Below are 17,364 nucleotides of genomic sequence, written 5' to 3'. Positions count from 1 at the left end.
CATCTGAGCCTGGAGATCAGTCACAGGCTGTTTTTATGATGATACTTCAATTTTCTCCTTCCTCAATCCACTTGGCTCTGGACCTTATAAATGCACTCTGAGCTTTATTCAGATAAAATCTACCTGGATGTACCTTCCAGTGTACTTGTGCTTCCTAGAACTGAACATGACCCATGAAGCCATGACGTAACTTTAGCCACTGACGTCATTCTGCCTTTTAAATATGGCGGTGACCGTAAACAAGCATGTCGGCAACCACAAACAAGTACGACGGTGCCCATACACCGCCATTATTTGATACCGCACTGGCGGGGTTTCAATTTTGAGAGTAGCATGGCACTGACCGTGAGCAATTATGGCGGCGACCGCTAACAAGTATGTCAGCGCCCGTAAGCTACATTCTTGATATCGCACTGGCGGGGTTTCAATTCTGGAGAAGCAAGGTCGCACTGCAGATCATGTACTCTTGCCTCCCACCGACAGTGGCGCTGTGAATGTGCTTTGGAACAAAATGGTGGCGACCTGCAGGAGGCGGCCATATTTCATGTACTAGCGCCTCCCACCGAGAGTGGCGCTGTGGTGGTGATTCAAAACAAAATGGCGGAACAATGTGGCGGCGATCACAAAGAAAGCAGCCATATTGTCGGCCATTTTGGATTCCCCACTGGCAGCCTCTCATATCTTTTTACCAAAATCAAAAATAATCGTTGCAAACTTAGGCAAAACACTTTTAAAGTATTAATTAACCATTTTAAGAATATCTTATACATTTCTAACATATTAACTTATTTATTACAGAAAACAACTGCCCTAAGGGCAACACAACAATATTTAATCATTTGAGAGAATAAAGCCCTTTAGAAGTCTTGGGCATTCATTTAAATGTTCATCAACAATGTCTGGATTCTAATTAGCTGCTATAAGTCCATTAACTTTGTTCTTTTTAACTGTTAACTGTGATAGTTTGGATCTTTTTGTATTAATAAGCCTGTTGAGGCGCTCTTACAAACCCTTTTCTGTGTACTTTGTCGCCCTCTTGTGGTCAGCTCTGCTGCCGCCGCTGTGCCTCATCTCCGCTGTCATGTGCGTCATCTGCCATTGTTCAACTTGCACAACTTCTCAATCAACAAGTGTCTATAAATGATGATCTATGACACTAAGCACGACTCAGTAAGTGTCATCGTAGCAAGACCAACACTTCCTTGTCGTCTTCTTCTCTCTAATTTGAGACAGTGAATAGACTCGTTGATCAAAGGCGATTTCACACAATAAGGTTAGTTCGGTCTGAGGGGAGTAACCATGTCTACTATAGAGGAACATTTGCTGTGAAAAAGCTTCACCAGGGTTTGGACATCATCACAGTCTGACAGAGCATGTTGACCAAATAAAGCAGGGACTTTTTCAGCTGTGTGTTCATTTATGGTGCGTCTTGAATGCAGTGGCGGTCGTACATTTCAGACCTCGGCCTTCAGTTTAATCAATCCACCCCCCAACATCAAAAAGCATTTCATTATGTAGAAATGCAGCATAAAGAGCTGTAGCATTGCTTATAGATATTCGTGTCGCCACAATAAATGGATTTACCGACGAAACAAAAACACAGTGCACAACACTCCTGCTGAAGTTCAGCTGCATAGAAATGCATCAATAACAACCTCATTAAATGTGAATATGGATGAGGAATACAGCAACATTTTACTCAGTAGAAATCCTGATTATTTCTACACAAAATCCATCCTCCTTTGTTTCCTCAGTCAGAGTTCACTTTCTCTGTCGAACAGGTTTTCTCTGTTTAATTTCCAACAAGAAGTCCTTTTTTATCACCAGTGAAGCTAAAGCTGAAAGTGGAGCTGCCCTCTCACATTCACACATAAGTCTAAATTAACTTTAGGGCTGAAAATGTCCGCTGGACAGAAGCAGTGGACACGGGATTCTCACAGCTGCCTCATGTTCTCACTCAGAATCTTCTGCTGAAAGAAATCAAGGAGATCAGTGGGACATTTTCCTGCAAAATCATTCATAGCTTACATGACACTTCTGTTCTTAACTGAGATGGATCCAAAAGTTTTCCAGGCGGCTCCAAGATGGAGAAGGTGGCTCGCTAAAGCTGCAGTTAGCTTGCGAGCTAGTGAAGTCTCTTTCCCCTGCGCCTCCAACTGGTGATATAATCTCAATTATCACAAGATTTGAATTGAAATCAGAGGAAAAGAGGCTGCCAGGCCACGAGGAACTAAAGTGAAACTAAAAGAACATCACATTGAGAATGGTTGCTCACGATCACCTTCCACTCAGAAATCAACATTAATTCAAAATAAATATGATTTTATGAAAATGTTCCATTTATACAAGATTACATGATGTTGTAGGCATACAAATGTGCAACAGCTTAAAGCATCCTAGGTAAATGAAATATGTTCAATAAAACAATGTGGCTAAAAATGTCTCTGATCCCTTTTTCTTGAACGACAGAATGCTCTGCTTTATCAATTATAATCTTAGAATAAGGCTTGCATATCATCAGAACCAGCACATCAGTAAACACTGACATGTAGACTTTATTGTACTTTGACGTTGCTCTGAATTAAACAGGCTGTGAAACTGTAATGTGACAAAATAGTAGATTTCCAAATGAAATTACTATCAGATAATCAATGGCCCAACACTACCACACTTCAACGAATGACTAATATCTCATCTCCCCTATTGAGTGCTGGACAACCAGGTGAGCCAATATTTACTGGGCTATTAAAGGGCAGCTGGGGAGTGTGGAGTTGAGTGAAAGCAAACTGGAGAAAGAGTTTGCTGTAGCTGCTATATGGTCTTCCATGCAGCAAAACACCGGAGGTGCTGATGGTATTTGTAGTAAGATCCTTAAAGACTTTGTAAATGAAGTCGCTGAGCCATTTGACTTCATGATTAATCTGTCCTTACAATCTGGCATCGTTCCACTACAGGCTAAGGTGGCAAAAATAATCCCAGTATATCAATTTGGAGACAAGAATGACATGCAAAACTACAGGCCTATATCAATTCTGCCAACCATGTCAAAAGTACTATAAACAGTAGTTTACACAAGACTAGTGAATTACTTAGAGGAACACAACATACTGGTATCTTCACAGTAGGGCTTGAGAAAAATAGTAGCACAAGTATGGCCATTTCAGATCTTGTTAAGGAATTTGATGATGCATTTGAAAGATGAGAAATTGGAATTGGAGTCTTTCTGAACCTTTCCCAGGCATTTGATACGATCGATTTCCAAATCTTACTTGGAAAGCTGCCGCACTACGTTGTCAGGGGCGGGGCTCTACAGTGGTTCAGCCAGGACGTTTATGGAAGACAGCAACACGTAAATATAAATGGTGTAAATTCCAAAAAGGAAAACCTAGAATTTGGTGTTCCCCAGGGATCTATTCTGGGACCTCTTTTGTTTATGTTTATGACTTTGTACATTGTTCTAGCGATATTCATAAAATACTCTTTGCAGATGACACAAATTTGTTTATGTCACACGAGCAATTTGAAAAGCTTCTGAATGAGCAACTTGATAAGGTAAATACTTGGTTTAAATGTAATAAATTATCAGTAAATATTTGCAAGACCTCCTATATTATTTTCCGCTCAAACAGTGAAAAGTACAGTGATCAGGTCATGAATATAAAAATAGATGGTATAGATATTAAAAAAGTTGATTCCATAAAATCTTTAGGAATCCATATAGATGAATTCATACATTTTGAAAAGCATATAAAGAACTAGTTAAAAATTGTCTAAAATTGTAGGCCTATTATGAGACAGTTGGTCCCAATAAACACACTATCATTGTCCAGATCTCTGTTTGAGCCTCACCTAAATTATTGTAACTGTATCTGGACTAATACGTACTCTACTTACACTCTAAAACTTCTGACACGACAAAAGAAAGCTTTAAGCATCATTTCATGGTCGATGCCAAACTCTCCAACAAATGCTCTCAAATGGTCTCCTAAAGCTTCCTGAAGTGAATCTTTATCACAATGCATGTATTATGTATAATGTTGTTAACAGGTCAAATACTAGATTGTGCAAACCCATTCCATTATACTCACCTTCTCACCAACATGAGGAATAAGCTGCTTCTAAAAGGGAAATATAGAAAACTAAAATGTACCAGTTTTAGTATATGTCATGAAGGTCCAAACTTGTGGGATGAGCTGGAAAGCAACTTAAAACAATCAGCCTCACTATGTATATTTAAAAGGAAACTAAAGAATCAACTACTGGAGAGTTATGCATGTGGTTTACACGTGGCTTAGTACTCACAGGGTTAAACTGCTTTCTCTCTCAACATGGATCAATTCAAGTACAAGATATTAATGCTAATTGGGTTTCTTCACACCACTGTACAAACTCACTAAGAACTTGGCCGCGACTGGTTTCATCCTCTTTGAGGAGGCTGACAATAACAGAGTCATCTAAGTATTTGATGATGGTTCTGTTGTCATGTCTGCTCCGAGCCCCCTAAGTTGTGTTTTCCCCCGTTTCCATGGAGATGGAGTGTAAACAGCCACACACAACAAAATGAAAGTTTTATGTTTTCATGTACACGGGCCAGAACATGTGTCTTTGGCTATAGAGAGATCATTTGTTTAATAGCTGATTTTTCCACCTGTACAGAGGAGGAGGAACACATTGAATAAATTAAAATGATGAAACATATTTAATTGGATCTTTAAGTACCACTTGGCCGTGTCCAGGTGTCTTTTTCTCTTGAAAATCAAAGCAGCTGAGTTTGAAATCATTTATCAGAAATACGAAGTAATTCCTCGATGGTCCACCAGGAGGCATCAGCAGACCTCAGCTGAACAAGGAGTGTTGATCAATCCCTTCTGACCTGCTGCACAGCATTTATGTCCAATTTACTGACCCTTCACATGTCTTGACTCTGCTGTGAACACTCCACACTCACATTTATTTTCTTTGATAAAGATGGAGAGAAAATCAGTTTGTCTTTTGAGGGTTTTTATTATTATCTGATTGGTTATGCAGGGAAGAGGACGCCGCACAGGAGACAAAGAACACACATGATTTATAGGACAACAGAGGAGTTGTGTGTGACACACTATTTCTTACTAAAAACCTCAAAGTTGTTGACACAAAGTATGAAAATGAAGCTGTGCAGGCAGATAAAGAAGATACAGAGAAAATAATGGATGTGTAAATATCAGTAATTCATGTAGTAATTTAAAAAAAATTACTGTTCAATTTCTGAGATTCTTAAAAAGAAATGATAGAACAGATATAAGCGCCCATTGATTAAACTTGTCAAAAATCAAACAGCATCAATAAGATTTGTTTTCATTGACTGAATTGAATTGATTAAAAAAAGAATTTCCTCTGTGACTAAAAAGGTTTTCTGATTCTGATTCATGATTGAGTGTTTCTCTCTGTCCAGGCTGTTGAGCAGAGCCCAGATTGGAGCCGATCATCGTCTCTCAGGTCACTTAAGATCTACTCCTTCGCCATCGGCCACTGAAACAATGAGACAAGAAAATGTGTCCATGAATGTAGAGTTTGTTAAAATATCTTTTTCTCAGAGGAAACAACAAAGTGAGTTGGACTTTTTGTTTTCTCAACAAAATCACAAAACAGTAGTAAATGTGAAAACAACAATGTTGTGAAGGACCTGAAGGTAAATACCTTCAAAATGCTTCTGCAATGACGTTTCCTTCTTCAGTTGGATAGAAGGCCACAGCTTTTGAACCAAATCTTCAGCCTTTTGAAAATCCAAGAAGTCGTGCTTCCTTTTTTTCACGTATGGTGCTTCGAACATCTCGCAGTAGGTGAGGCTGTTTCCCAGCTGATCCTTAGTGAGTATCAGCACCTGACATATGAGGTGAATTTTAATAAACACAAAGTTAAACTTCAATATTCCCTACAGTCACAGTAAAACACAATAACAGTGAATATAGAAAAAGAGAATATACGCCACACGTCATAATCTGTAATCCAACCAGATTGCAGATTATGAATGAGTGACTCTCAACATGGGTTGGGTGAGGTTTTGAGTACTTTTACTCGAGTACAGGTCAGAGTACTTCCTCCACTGCTGGACAAGCAGATCAGTTTCACATTCGATGGATAAAATCATTCAAACAGGAGTGATAAAGTAGCGTTAGCTTGTTAGCAGCCGTTGCTAACCAGTGTTGAGTTTAGCAGGACTGAGAGGCCTGCAGAGACACGCAATGACCAAGAAAGACAAGAACACAATCGTCTGAAAGGCAAATTAAAGTGTGATGAAGGTGAAGATGAAGGTACCTCTTCTGGCTCCAAGTACAGGGCAACGGAAACTTGATCCCAGACATAAAACTCCTTAAAGCCGTTGACCGCTTTAATCTGGTTCTCACTGACGTCCATCTAATACCTGACAACAAGAAGCAACAAACACAACCAATCAGTCAGTTGACAAACCATGAGGACTTTCCACCGTCTCACTGCCACACAGCTCAAAGTGTCAGAGTTCGTCATGAGAACGGAGCTTCAGGTTCTAAAGTCAAAATGTTCCTGTGACACACAAGTAAGAACATTGATGAAGAACCTTCATTTTCATCTGGTCGACATCTCAACATGAACTGGAAAGAAGCAGTTCCTGGTTCTGGACTAGAGTCAATGATTGAACCACATCTTGAGTTTTTCACAGTTCAACATGTGATGTAATCTGCCTTTGTGGAGTTTATTTGTCTTCCTCTTCTTCATCACTGCTGCCACCTCTGGTGAAAAGAGGTCAGTGCTAGAGTTTCAGGACGGTGTGAGGCGTAAAGTGAATCAATATTGTGGATCTCAAGCTTGTGAAAAAGTAAACAGCTTGTTCAGCTGGTTCTCTGGTAGAACTAAGAACCAGCTCAGAGGCAGCGTCTAGTTTGATCTGGTAAAAAGTGCTAACAGTAGGGTTGCCAACTCCCTGAAAAAATAATTATGGGACACCTCACTGGCAAGCCGGCCGGCCTGGCGTGGTGACATTGTTTTAACTCTTTATGTTTGTGTGTATGAAACATTTTTTTTTACTGTTTGACTTGAACCTGAATTTTAGTAGATGCATATTATTTATGATATGAACACAATGAAAGCAAATTATTTAGAAATGTCTTTTTTTCTGCAAAATACCAACATTAACAGAATAAAATCTGTATTTTTCTTAAATAGAAACCTTCATAGAATAAAAATACATGTTTCTTTAACAGAACTTCATCTGGCTTAAATGACAGCAGAATAAATACAAATGAACTTAAAATTGTATAAATTGATAGAAAACAATAGAAAGCAGAACATTCCTGTAATAATGCACATTTAGTACAAAAAGTAAAGTGCAAACAGAAAGTCTGTGGAAAAGTTCTAAACGTAGAATATTTGTTCCTCATAGTGAATGACAGTCGGCTACGGCTGAAGTAATAAAGAAAAAAAGATTGAACTTATGAACTCAAAAGCTCAACGCTCCATCACGTAAAGACAGAATATTTGTTTCATTAGTATTTCTGTTGAGCTCTTACTGCAGTGAGGACTTGTTTGTCTTTCAGTGTTACAGAGTAAAACTGATCAAGACATTTCATCATTTAAGGCTGACAATGAGCTCACTTCTAAATATTCAGCAGAACATTTGTTCCTCACATCAGTCCACTTATTCTTCATGTAAGAAGGAATCCTCTCCACAAACACAGTATGAGCTAGACGCTGAGGACAAAGGAACAACACCCTGGATGTTGGGGAGGAACAGGAACCTCTCTGCTGTTCTCTTGAGCCGCGGTTCCACCGCACTTTCTGTGCCGGAACGTCACGGGGCGGGACAGGTTTTTGTTTGGTCTGACTGAAAAAGCTGTGGATGGTACGGAAAGAACCCGTGACCACCGGCTACAATTTTCCACCACCTCCCCGTTGAGGTACCTAGCACCGAGGAATCGTCTGTGAGGAGGAGCGACGACGCAGCCGTCTGCTGATTGGTAGTGAGGATCGCCACTCTTGACTTGCCCATAATATTTCAACATTTCATCGACCGTAAACCCTCCTGTTGTTGTTTACATACGCCACTTTGCACATACTGTTTGTTTTGTTAACTGGGTTTATTGAAACGTCGGCGCGCCACACAACACCGCCGTCTTTCAACAAGGTGCAGATGCTCCTCTCAGTAACTGGAGATGTTGGAATAATCTTACGAAAGGTTATCACATTCATTGTACCAACATTCTTTCTCATCTGCTACGACTTGTATTTCTCTACTGTGGTCTATTATGGTAAGGAGGAATGTGGCCAGCAGATGGTGAAGTGCCCTGTAATAAGATAAGAGGACCCCTGTGATCTATTATGATAAGGAGAAATGTGGTCAGCAAATGGTGAAGTGCCCTGAAAGAAACACAGGAGGAACCCGAATAAAAGGAGAGGAGGCGGCAGAGGTTTTTCAGAGCGGGTTGGAGATTGTAACTGAATCACTCTCTTCCGTTCTCCTCATGAGTAAAACCAATCTTAACTTGTGTGTTAATTTTGTCTTGCAGAATTAATAAATGTTCAGAGGTTGGACCTGACATTTAAATTGGTCCTTCGAGCCGGATGCCAACAACGCCTGAGGATTCCGACAGACGCGGAGATCAGCAGAAAGACCACGGCCGTGGCAGGCTCACTAGGTGAGACCTAAGCTCCTTTTCCGGGACTGGTGGTCTCCCCAACTGTCGGAGTCCGACGGCTGACGGCATCCAGGAGCAAGACAGAACCGCACCAAGGGTAAGTTGGTTGTTTTTTTTAAAAAAAAAAAAAAAAAAAAAAAAAAAGACTGGCTGACCTGAGAGGGTTGCAGCGCAGTAGTAAAACCCTATAATCCTGGGCACTTATAGGTAAAATTAAGAAAAGACACTGAGGTTGACGGGGCCTGGAAAATACTCGTTGTATAGGACGGCTGGGTCCGCGGTTCTTGTGTCTCCGAAAATCCTGCGCTAAAAGTGTGAATGATGATGAACGTGTGGATGTACTGAGAACCACTAGGTTTCGGGCATCATTTAAAGCAACAGGAAAGTAAGTAGTGGGCTGACGTGGGTGCACAGGCAAGAATTCTCCACCTGAGAGGGTTGAAGCGAGAATTACCGCGTTCAGTTACAAATTAACCACTACCCTGTTGAAGAAGTAATAAAGCGGAACCATAGACTACCCTATGTAGTACGGTCCGTCCAAATTTAATTCAAAATGGGACAAAAACCACGTGAAACATTAACATGTAAAGATTAGAAATTTGTTTCAAATTAGGATGCGGATCTGACAAAACATTTAGACATTAAGGATAACTAAACACGGGTTCAACGGGAGCCTCAATACACAGAAAATTAACCCGGCTGAGAGATTCGATAATAAAAGATACCAAGGGAAATAAAAAAAAAATTAAAAAAAATTTAAAAAAGGGAGGAAAAGAGAAGGAGAGAGAGAAACAAGCAAAACAAGATTTAATGCTAAATAAAAGAGAAGATGATCAAATAGGATATGTGCCGTCTAACATACTCAGAGCGAAGAGAATGAGACAAAGGCAGGAGCAGAGAGAGGAAGAGCAGGACAGTGAAGACACAGAGGTAACTTCATTAATAAGCCCTAAAAACCCTGAAACACCAGCAGCTCCACCACCATATCCAGACTCGCCCTCTGGGGGTGCAGTCCGCTCAATATCTCCAGAATTAAAGGCACTCCCAACAAGGTTTTCACCTCCTACAACCAGAAGCAAGACCAAAAACAAATGTGACTGGAGTCAGAGCCAAAATCCTTCAGATCCTCTGCAGAGTAGAAAACATGTTGAGACTCAGCAGGTGTGGATGGCGGTCACAGGAATAGATTGGCATAAGATAGTGGGAGATTGGAATCCTTTTGATGACGATGAAAACGCCCTGACTCACAACGCACAGGATTTAGTACAGCGTGTAACCAATCTTCGAGACAGAGCTACAACTCAGTTTGCTCCAAGAACAAATTATACAGTCATAGGGAGAACTAAACAGAGAGAGGATGAAACTTTCGAACAATACCAGATCAGGATGACCAACATTTTTAGAATCCACAGTGGGTTGCAACCAGACAATAACCAGCAGGGACCTCATCAACAACAGCTGAAAAATGCTCTACATGTAGGGTCCCTAGACTCAATTAGATTTTGGGTGAATAAACACTATATAGAGATGGGGAATGCAACTCTAGAGCAATATATAACACTTGCGCTACACGCAGAAAAAGTCACAAAACAAAAGAAGAGGGTTCAAGTGACAGAGAGACAGACAGCTGCAGGAACATATTATCAGGAAGATGACAGAGAGATAGAGGAAGTGTTTTACGAAGGGCCAGGGGAAAGTTCAGAGGAAGGGTGTAAGCCATTCAGAGGACAAAGAGGCAGATGCAGAGGCAGAGGATGACCAGGAAGTAGAGAAGATGGATGTTGGATTTGTGGAAAGCTAGGTCACATAGCTAGAAACTGCACAAAGAGATCAAATCCAGGTGGAATGAAGGGACAGCAAGAATGACTAGACAGGGTAAATGAGAAGTGTGACAGAGTGATAGAAGAATTTGATGAGGCACTGATAAGATATCAACAGCAACATGGTTATCAGCCTATTCCATTGTATGCAGGAGCAGAATATGAAGGAGATTTCTATGATGTCATGAGCGCAGAGAACATAAACACAGAGGTACAATTAAATTTTGAAGAAATAATGTATTCTGCCCACCAATTACCTGAGAACGTTAATTTGTAATGGAAAACAAATTACCTTTCTCTGTGACACGGGAGCGTGTCGCACAACATTAGAAGAGCCAGTATCTGGCTTTGTACAAACAAATGAAACAGTGTATGTAAGAACAGCTAATGGAGCCACAACTAAGATAAGACTTACAAAGCCTCTACAGATAGTGGATGACCATCCATCTGGTCTTTGGGCCCAGGCACCAGTCCTGTATTATCTAGATTGCCCTGTGAATCTGCTGGGGCGTGACCTCTTGTCTAAACTTCAGTTGGGACTGATTACACTTAAAGGAAGAAGGTCATAAAACAGCAAAAGTAAACTGCAGGGGTGTCGCCCAGAGGTCAAATATCTAAGTCACTGTCTCAGTGCAGGAGGAGGAACTATCCTAGAAAGCAGAAAACAGGCTGCATTATAGGCTCCAAAACCAATTACTAAGAAACAGATGATGTCTTTCTTAGGAATGACCAACTACTGTAGAGCATGGATACCAAATTATGCTGAAGAAACAGCTGAACTTTCAAAATTGATGTACGAATCAGAGCTAAAAATGTCTGACAAACTAACATGGAACAAACCAGCAGAAGATGAATTCTGCAGAATAAAGCAGCTATTGATCTCCACAGTAGCTTTAGCATTACCAGATTATAGCAAACCCTTCGTACAAATGTCTGATTGCAAAGGCAAATTTATGACATCGGTGTTATTACAACAACATGGAATAAAACTAAAACCCATAGCCTACTACTCCTCCAAACTAGACAATGCAGGCAGCAATGATATTTACTCTCACTAGCCTGGATTCTCATAATGTACATTCCAGAGACCAAAGTAGTTAGAACTAAATCTAGCAACAAATGGTGGCAAGGTACTGATCCCGAGAATAAGTATCAAACTAATGCATGGTACCGCTTCGCTGAATTCACAGCGAGAGGGACTAATCGGACTGATTGTTATGTATGTACCAAAATACCTGTGTCAACAGCCAACCCCACGGTCGTAGTTGTACGCCCGTGAATGTCACTGACAGCTCCTTTGTGGTGTATGCAGAGAAAGCGCCGCCCCACTCCCCTAAGCGGAGGAGGAGGAGCCTTGAACTCCACGACCATGACGCAGTATGGGGCTTGGATGTCCCTGCTGAGTTTAAGGTTTGGAGTACAGGCCAGAAGATCACCTTGTCATTGTTCCCGTGGGTGAGAGTTGGGTAAACTGCTGCTGCGTTTTGAAACACAAAACTGGCGAATGGCGCTGTTCATAAATGCAACCACAAGTGCCTTGGAAGGCCTGTCACAGGAGGATGATTCACAGCTCCATCACCACTGCCATGTTGACGCTGACACACCAACCCGAGATGTCCAGGCCCAACAGAGATGAGGAGGAGGCTCTCCTCTCCGTGTCTGGTTTCTTTTTTCATGTTCTGATAACTATGACGTGATGCATATCTAAGAACAATCATTCAAACATTCACCTCTTTGAGTGTAAATCTGTTTGTTTTCATAAACATGACCTTACAACTGAAAATCTTACTGAAGAAGTTGTTGAGTGAATATGAGAATTTGTGCAAATAAGATGATAAACAGGAGGGATGTCCTGTTCATTTTTTTTTTATTGTGTCTTATGGTGCTTCATTGAAGAAAAGAGTGATGCGTTTGTTTGAGTTTTATCCTATAGGTGTTGTCTCCCATGTAACTGCTATGACGGTGCTACTTTCATTCATTGTTTCTAAAATTGATTAACGCTGTATTCGTTCATGTGATAAACAGGAGGGAAATGTTGGAATAATCTTACGAAAGGTTATCACATTCATTGTACCAACATTCTTTCTCATCTGCTACGACTTGTATTTCTCTACTGTGATCTTTTATGGTAAGGAGGAATGTGGTCTGCAGATGGTGAAGTGCCCTGAAAGAAACACAGGAGGAACCCGAATAAAAAGAGAGGAGGCGGCAGAGGTTTTTCAGAGCGGGTTGGAGACTGTAACTGAATCACTCTCTTCCGTTCTCCTCGTGAGTAAAACCAATCTTAACTTGTGTGTTAATTCTGTCTTGCAGAATTAATAAATGTAAAGAGGTTGGACCTGACAGGAGAGGAGGAGATTCAGCAGTTAAATGGTCCATTCTAATGCATTAATGCATTGTGTACTACGAGATACTACATTGTGACGTGATAATTAGTAGGACTAGTTGATATTGAACGAACCAAACACCAAATAATATGTTACTGAAGAAACATAGTTATTTAAAAGCACATAACTGAACCAGTATAAAGATATATACATGAATATAATATATACAAAGAGGTAAACAAAATCAATACTAAAAAAAATGTAACTTCAGAAGCTACATACGGTCCACTTTCATCTTGAGTTGCTGGACTGGTAGAATAATGCTATAATAACCTTTGAATTCACACTTGAAAGTGTTTCTTTGTTGTGGCCACAGTATACGGGATGAATTCTGCCAGATCACAAAATTGCTAAAGGAAATTACTCCAACCTCAACATAAAGTCAATTTTAATGAAACATTCTGCTGCAAAATACAGTGAAATGTTTTTGTTTTTTTTAAATCCTATATAACCACCTTGCTTGGTGGTTTCTGGGGCTCATTGGAGCGTGTTGCGGCCGGTTTTGGTCCACGGGCCTTATGTTTGACAAAAGTAAACTTCACAGCAGCGCCCCCTACTGGAGGCTGTCCCTCATTAAGGTGTTAACAGTTAAAACATCTCTGTGCGCAACTATTTAACCGCTCTTACCGAGTCCCTAGTCTGAGGTTCTACTGGACACATAAGCTAGACGACTTTGAGAAGCTGTGCCTGTTTTTTCGTTCGTCGTTTTCAAAGATTGACCGTCCAAATGACGTCTGGAGGCTCGCTGCATTAAACTGTTCGGTGAAATGGAGCTGCTGCTACTTAAACTGGCTTTAGCAGCAAAAATACTGCCTGTGTTCAGTCTGTTCCACCGATGTATTTGTTTCTATATGATTTATCAATTGTATTTATTTTTTATATATATTATCCATCAGTTGTATTTCTTTGTTTCTAACCATCACTAATGTTAAACATAGTTTATCACTACCCTGGCAGTTGTTTCATTCTTACCTGTCCACCAGGCAAAGCTGCTCAATGACCATCTCCATGTCATTGAAGGAAATCTTCCCACATGCAGAGAGCAGGGCGGCTCACTGCGCCGGCACAGTGCAGTGCGCTTTATAATTGTTTTCACGCACTTTTTCCTCTGAGATGTTGACTTCTTCTCATTCCTCCCTGTATTCCTGCGGCCTTTTTTTTTTATGTTTTTCCGGAGGAGCATTGCTGGTCAAAGGTGTAATTTCCAAATTTGACACCATGCTGCTTTGTCAGCTGGTCCCTTTTCAGCTCAATACGGGACACGTACTTTTGTTTGCAAATACGGGACGATTCTATTTTTCAAGGGACGGTTGGCAACCCTAGCTTGCAGAGAGTATTGGGGCTCTGCAGAGGTTCACCAGTCGGTGCTTCTGAGGTATCTGGTTTTCCTACCTGTGCGTTCCACACATGGCCTGAGACCTCCAGAGGAAGTGTCCATCGATGTATTTACAGACGGCGTCTTTCGGCTGGTCTTCCAGGAGAGGACATTTGGAGTAGTCAGTCTTCTGAGGATACTTGAAGAACCTCTCATGCGTTGGACTGTGGACCAGCACAGTGTATTCTACTTCCTGGGGGAATACAGAGGTCCTGCACACCTTCATGACAGGTCGCTCTCCAGAGCAAAACTAGAGAAAATAAAAGAAGTTGAGTGAAGACTGAGTTCAGACTCACTGTTGTCATGACACAAGTGTTTTGTTGTGTGTAAAGCTCCGACATGGGAACATGAGTTAGGCCCTGTTTACACGACAACGTTTCACGTGACACCTAATCCGCAAAAAAAAAGGAGTGTGTTCACACTGCAGCAGCGGACACAAAGAGAACAATGTAGTTAGTATGCCGGGCCACTGGAGGGCGCTGTTACTTGATTTTGTAATGAAACTACACAGACGTGTGCAGAGAACAATAAACTATAAACGTGAAGAAGATGAAGAGAACCCGACAGCCGCATGGACTGATGACACATCGGATGCTATCAGGGGTGAGTCTCAACTATTAAACTACTGATCTGGACGATAAAACTAGAATATAGACCGCGAGTCGTATCACTACGCGGCCGCCATGTTTGTTTACAACTTGATGAGGGGAGGGAGAGATGTGCAGTAACAGGCTCTGTAGCCTCCATCAGTCTCCGCAGGAGGGATTTGCGCCTTGAAAGAATCTTTCCTCCTTGGGAGCTGGATTAAAAACTTTGCAGATACAGTGCACACTCGCGGTCCATAGTCTAGTTTTATCGTCCATATCAGTAGTTTTATAGTTGAGACTCACCCCTGCGTCATCAGTCCATGCAGATGACGGGTGCTCTCCACGTTTATAGTTTATTGGTCTCCGCACACACGTCTGTGTAGTGTTATTACAAAATCAGGCAAGCAACAGCGCCCTCCTGTGGCCTGTCGTACTAACTACATCGTTGTCTCTGTGTCTGCTGCTGCAGTGTAAACACACTTTTTTTTTTATGGATTTGGTGTTGTCACGTGAAACGTTGTGTAAACGGGGCCTCGGTTACCTCAATTTACCATTTGAAACACACCCTCATCTTAATAAATCTCCTCACCTAAAGCCATAAAGAGCACACGATGTGGTACAGTCACAGTAACCGGGAAGTGGGAAAGTTCTGATTCTAAAGGGGGAAAAATACATCTGAATGTTGTCAAAGTGGGACGATTAAGAACTCAAGTTTCATGTTTGTGGAGAACGACACTTTTTAATGACGCCTGTTGTAATAAACTATCTGTGTTTCAGAAAGTCTTTAAATATTACTGACATTAGAATCATAGTTTCATTCATGTCTGATTTAAGAATGATGACAATTTAGAAAAAAAAGTTCATCCTCACATAATCTGCAGAAACACGAAACGATCAAACACAGAAGAAATGATAGGAGTGTGATCTTGGTACCTGCTGGCTGTAGGCGTTCAGGACCTCCTGCAGGGAGAGAGTGAAGCGGAACGAGCCGTAAGTGGACTTCTCGGAGAAGGCCGGCGAGGTGGCAAACTTCCTCAGGAAGTTGTTGGTGGCTTCTTTCTGCAGCACCTTTGGGAAAGTTTCCTTCAGCAGCTTCTTCTCAGCAGATCTGATCTCCTCGGGACCCACAGCCAGATTGAACCACATCAGACACTCGTCTTGTGAACCTATGAAGCCGCTGTCACTGTAGATTCCTTTCAAACCGCTTGGACCAGTGTCATGCTTCAAATTAGACACAAGAAACTCGGGTTGGGGGTAACGTGGGATATTATCGCTGTAAAGATAACGGTTTTGTTTTTCCTTTGCTCTCAAATCATTCAGGTTCAAGTGCTCTCCATCAAAGTCAAGTTTTCTACTTCCCCTCGAGGTGTATCGTTCTGCCATGGTCAGATTGGAGGCGATGAAGATCAGAAACACGAAGTAGAAGAGCTTCTTGTTTGGAGTGAGTTCACCGCCTGCTGCCTCAGAGAGAAAACAGGCTTCTTTCTTGCCCACACCCACTCATACGCTGACGCTGACTCACAACTATGGAGCCTCTGAGCAGTGCTGCCAGATTGAGCCTGTTTCAGTTCCCTTTTTTTCTTTCTTTGTTCAGTGAAGTTGTGTTCTTATGGCCACTTTTTCTTTATTGACATTGTGTTTGGGCTGGAAACAGTGAGTCAGAGCTGTCAACCCTGTGGCCAGAGAGAAGAAGAAAAGAAAAGAAGAAAAAGAAGCAGGAAAAAAACCTTTGTCCTATAAACAAGTGTCAAGTTAGTGTTAAACCCGAGTGAAGATTATATGTAAAAACGCCTTGTTGTGAACAGCTTGAACCTTTTATTTTAAACTGCAAACAGGCAAGTTTTGCAAATGATTTACTGGAACTGAAAACAAACAATTTAATACTTAAAACAAATAAAAGGATATCTTAACAAAAAATACTGGAAGTTTTACACATTAATTAAATTTTTTCAGGGTGTTTTTCCACTCTTCAATGATCTTTCCAGATGATGGACTGTTTTTGAATTGTCCTCTATCTCAAAAAGAGAAGTGATGTTCACTCTTGTTAACTGGGAAAGTAAACCAGTCGATGTTACATTGATATACGAACCAGAACATGTACAGACGACTCGCTGATTCACACACGCAAATACCACCTAAAAAAAAAGACACTTTAAGACAAGACATTCATTTTGTTCATGTCTGGAACAAAACAAGCGCCTGGTAACATCCACTGGCTCGCAGAGATTTCTTAGAATCAGCTCTTTTCAGTGAATAGAGAGCACTTATTAAGATGACACTTTTATGAATGCAGTTGTAAACAAATACAAGCAGGCACTAGAATAGTCCTTTTTATAAAATGCCAGGATTTGGGGGACTGGTTTACTTGAAATGACAGTTACTCTGAGTTTCGTAAAATCTAAAGCCAGCCTCAGGAACACTTCGATCCATCTTTGAAAGCATTTTAGGACTTTTGCCTAAAAAAAGACTTTGAAAAAAAAAACCCAAAACAGTACTTATTTTAAGGTCTTAGATTTTGAGTCATTAATAAATATGAGCATATCT

General features: G+C 41.0%; 1 protein-coding gene across 1 annotated transcript; it reads right to left on the bottom strand.

The window, feature by feature from the left end:
* Positions 1–4,933: 4,933 nt before the first annotated feature.
* Positions 4,934–16,278, bottom strand: LOC308121428 (uncharacterized protein). Its single transcript, XM_080482658.1, has 5 exons — positions 15,754–16,278; positions 14,251–14,483; positions 6,298–6,403; positions 5,680–5,863; positions 4,934–5,511 (listed from the first exon to the last, which is right to left on the bottom strand). The coding sequence occupies exons 1-3, from the start codon at positions 16,201–16,203 to the stop codon at positions 6,397–6,399; spliced, it is 690 nt and encodes a 229-aa protein (XP_080338784.1). The 5' UTR covers positions 16,204–16,278; the 3' UTR covers positions 4,934–5,511; positions 5,680–5,863; positions 6,298–6,396.
* Between the last annotated feature and the right edge of the window lie 1,086 nt (positions 16,279–17,364).

Source organism: Lipophrys pholis, assembly GCF_963383615.2.
Source record: "Lipophrys pholis genome assembly, chromosome: 16".
Lineage (NCBI taxonomy): Eukaryota > Metazoa > Chordata > Actinopteri > Blenniiformes > Blenniidae > Lipophrys > Lipophrys pholis.
Note: the sequence above shows the minus strand (reverse complement) of the source record. Positions and strands in the feature narration are given on the sequence as shown.

Bases quoted from the DNA above. Each gene is read 5' to 3' on its own strand.
- LOC308121428 (XM_080482658.1), bottom strand. From the start codon at position 16,203: ATGGCAGAACGATACACCTCGAGGGGAAGTAGAAAACTTGACTTTGAT. The intron at 14,484-15,753 runs GTACCAAGATCA...TATTTTCTCTAG, and splicing joins TGAACGCCTACAGCCAGCAG to TTTTGCTCTGGAGAGCGACC.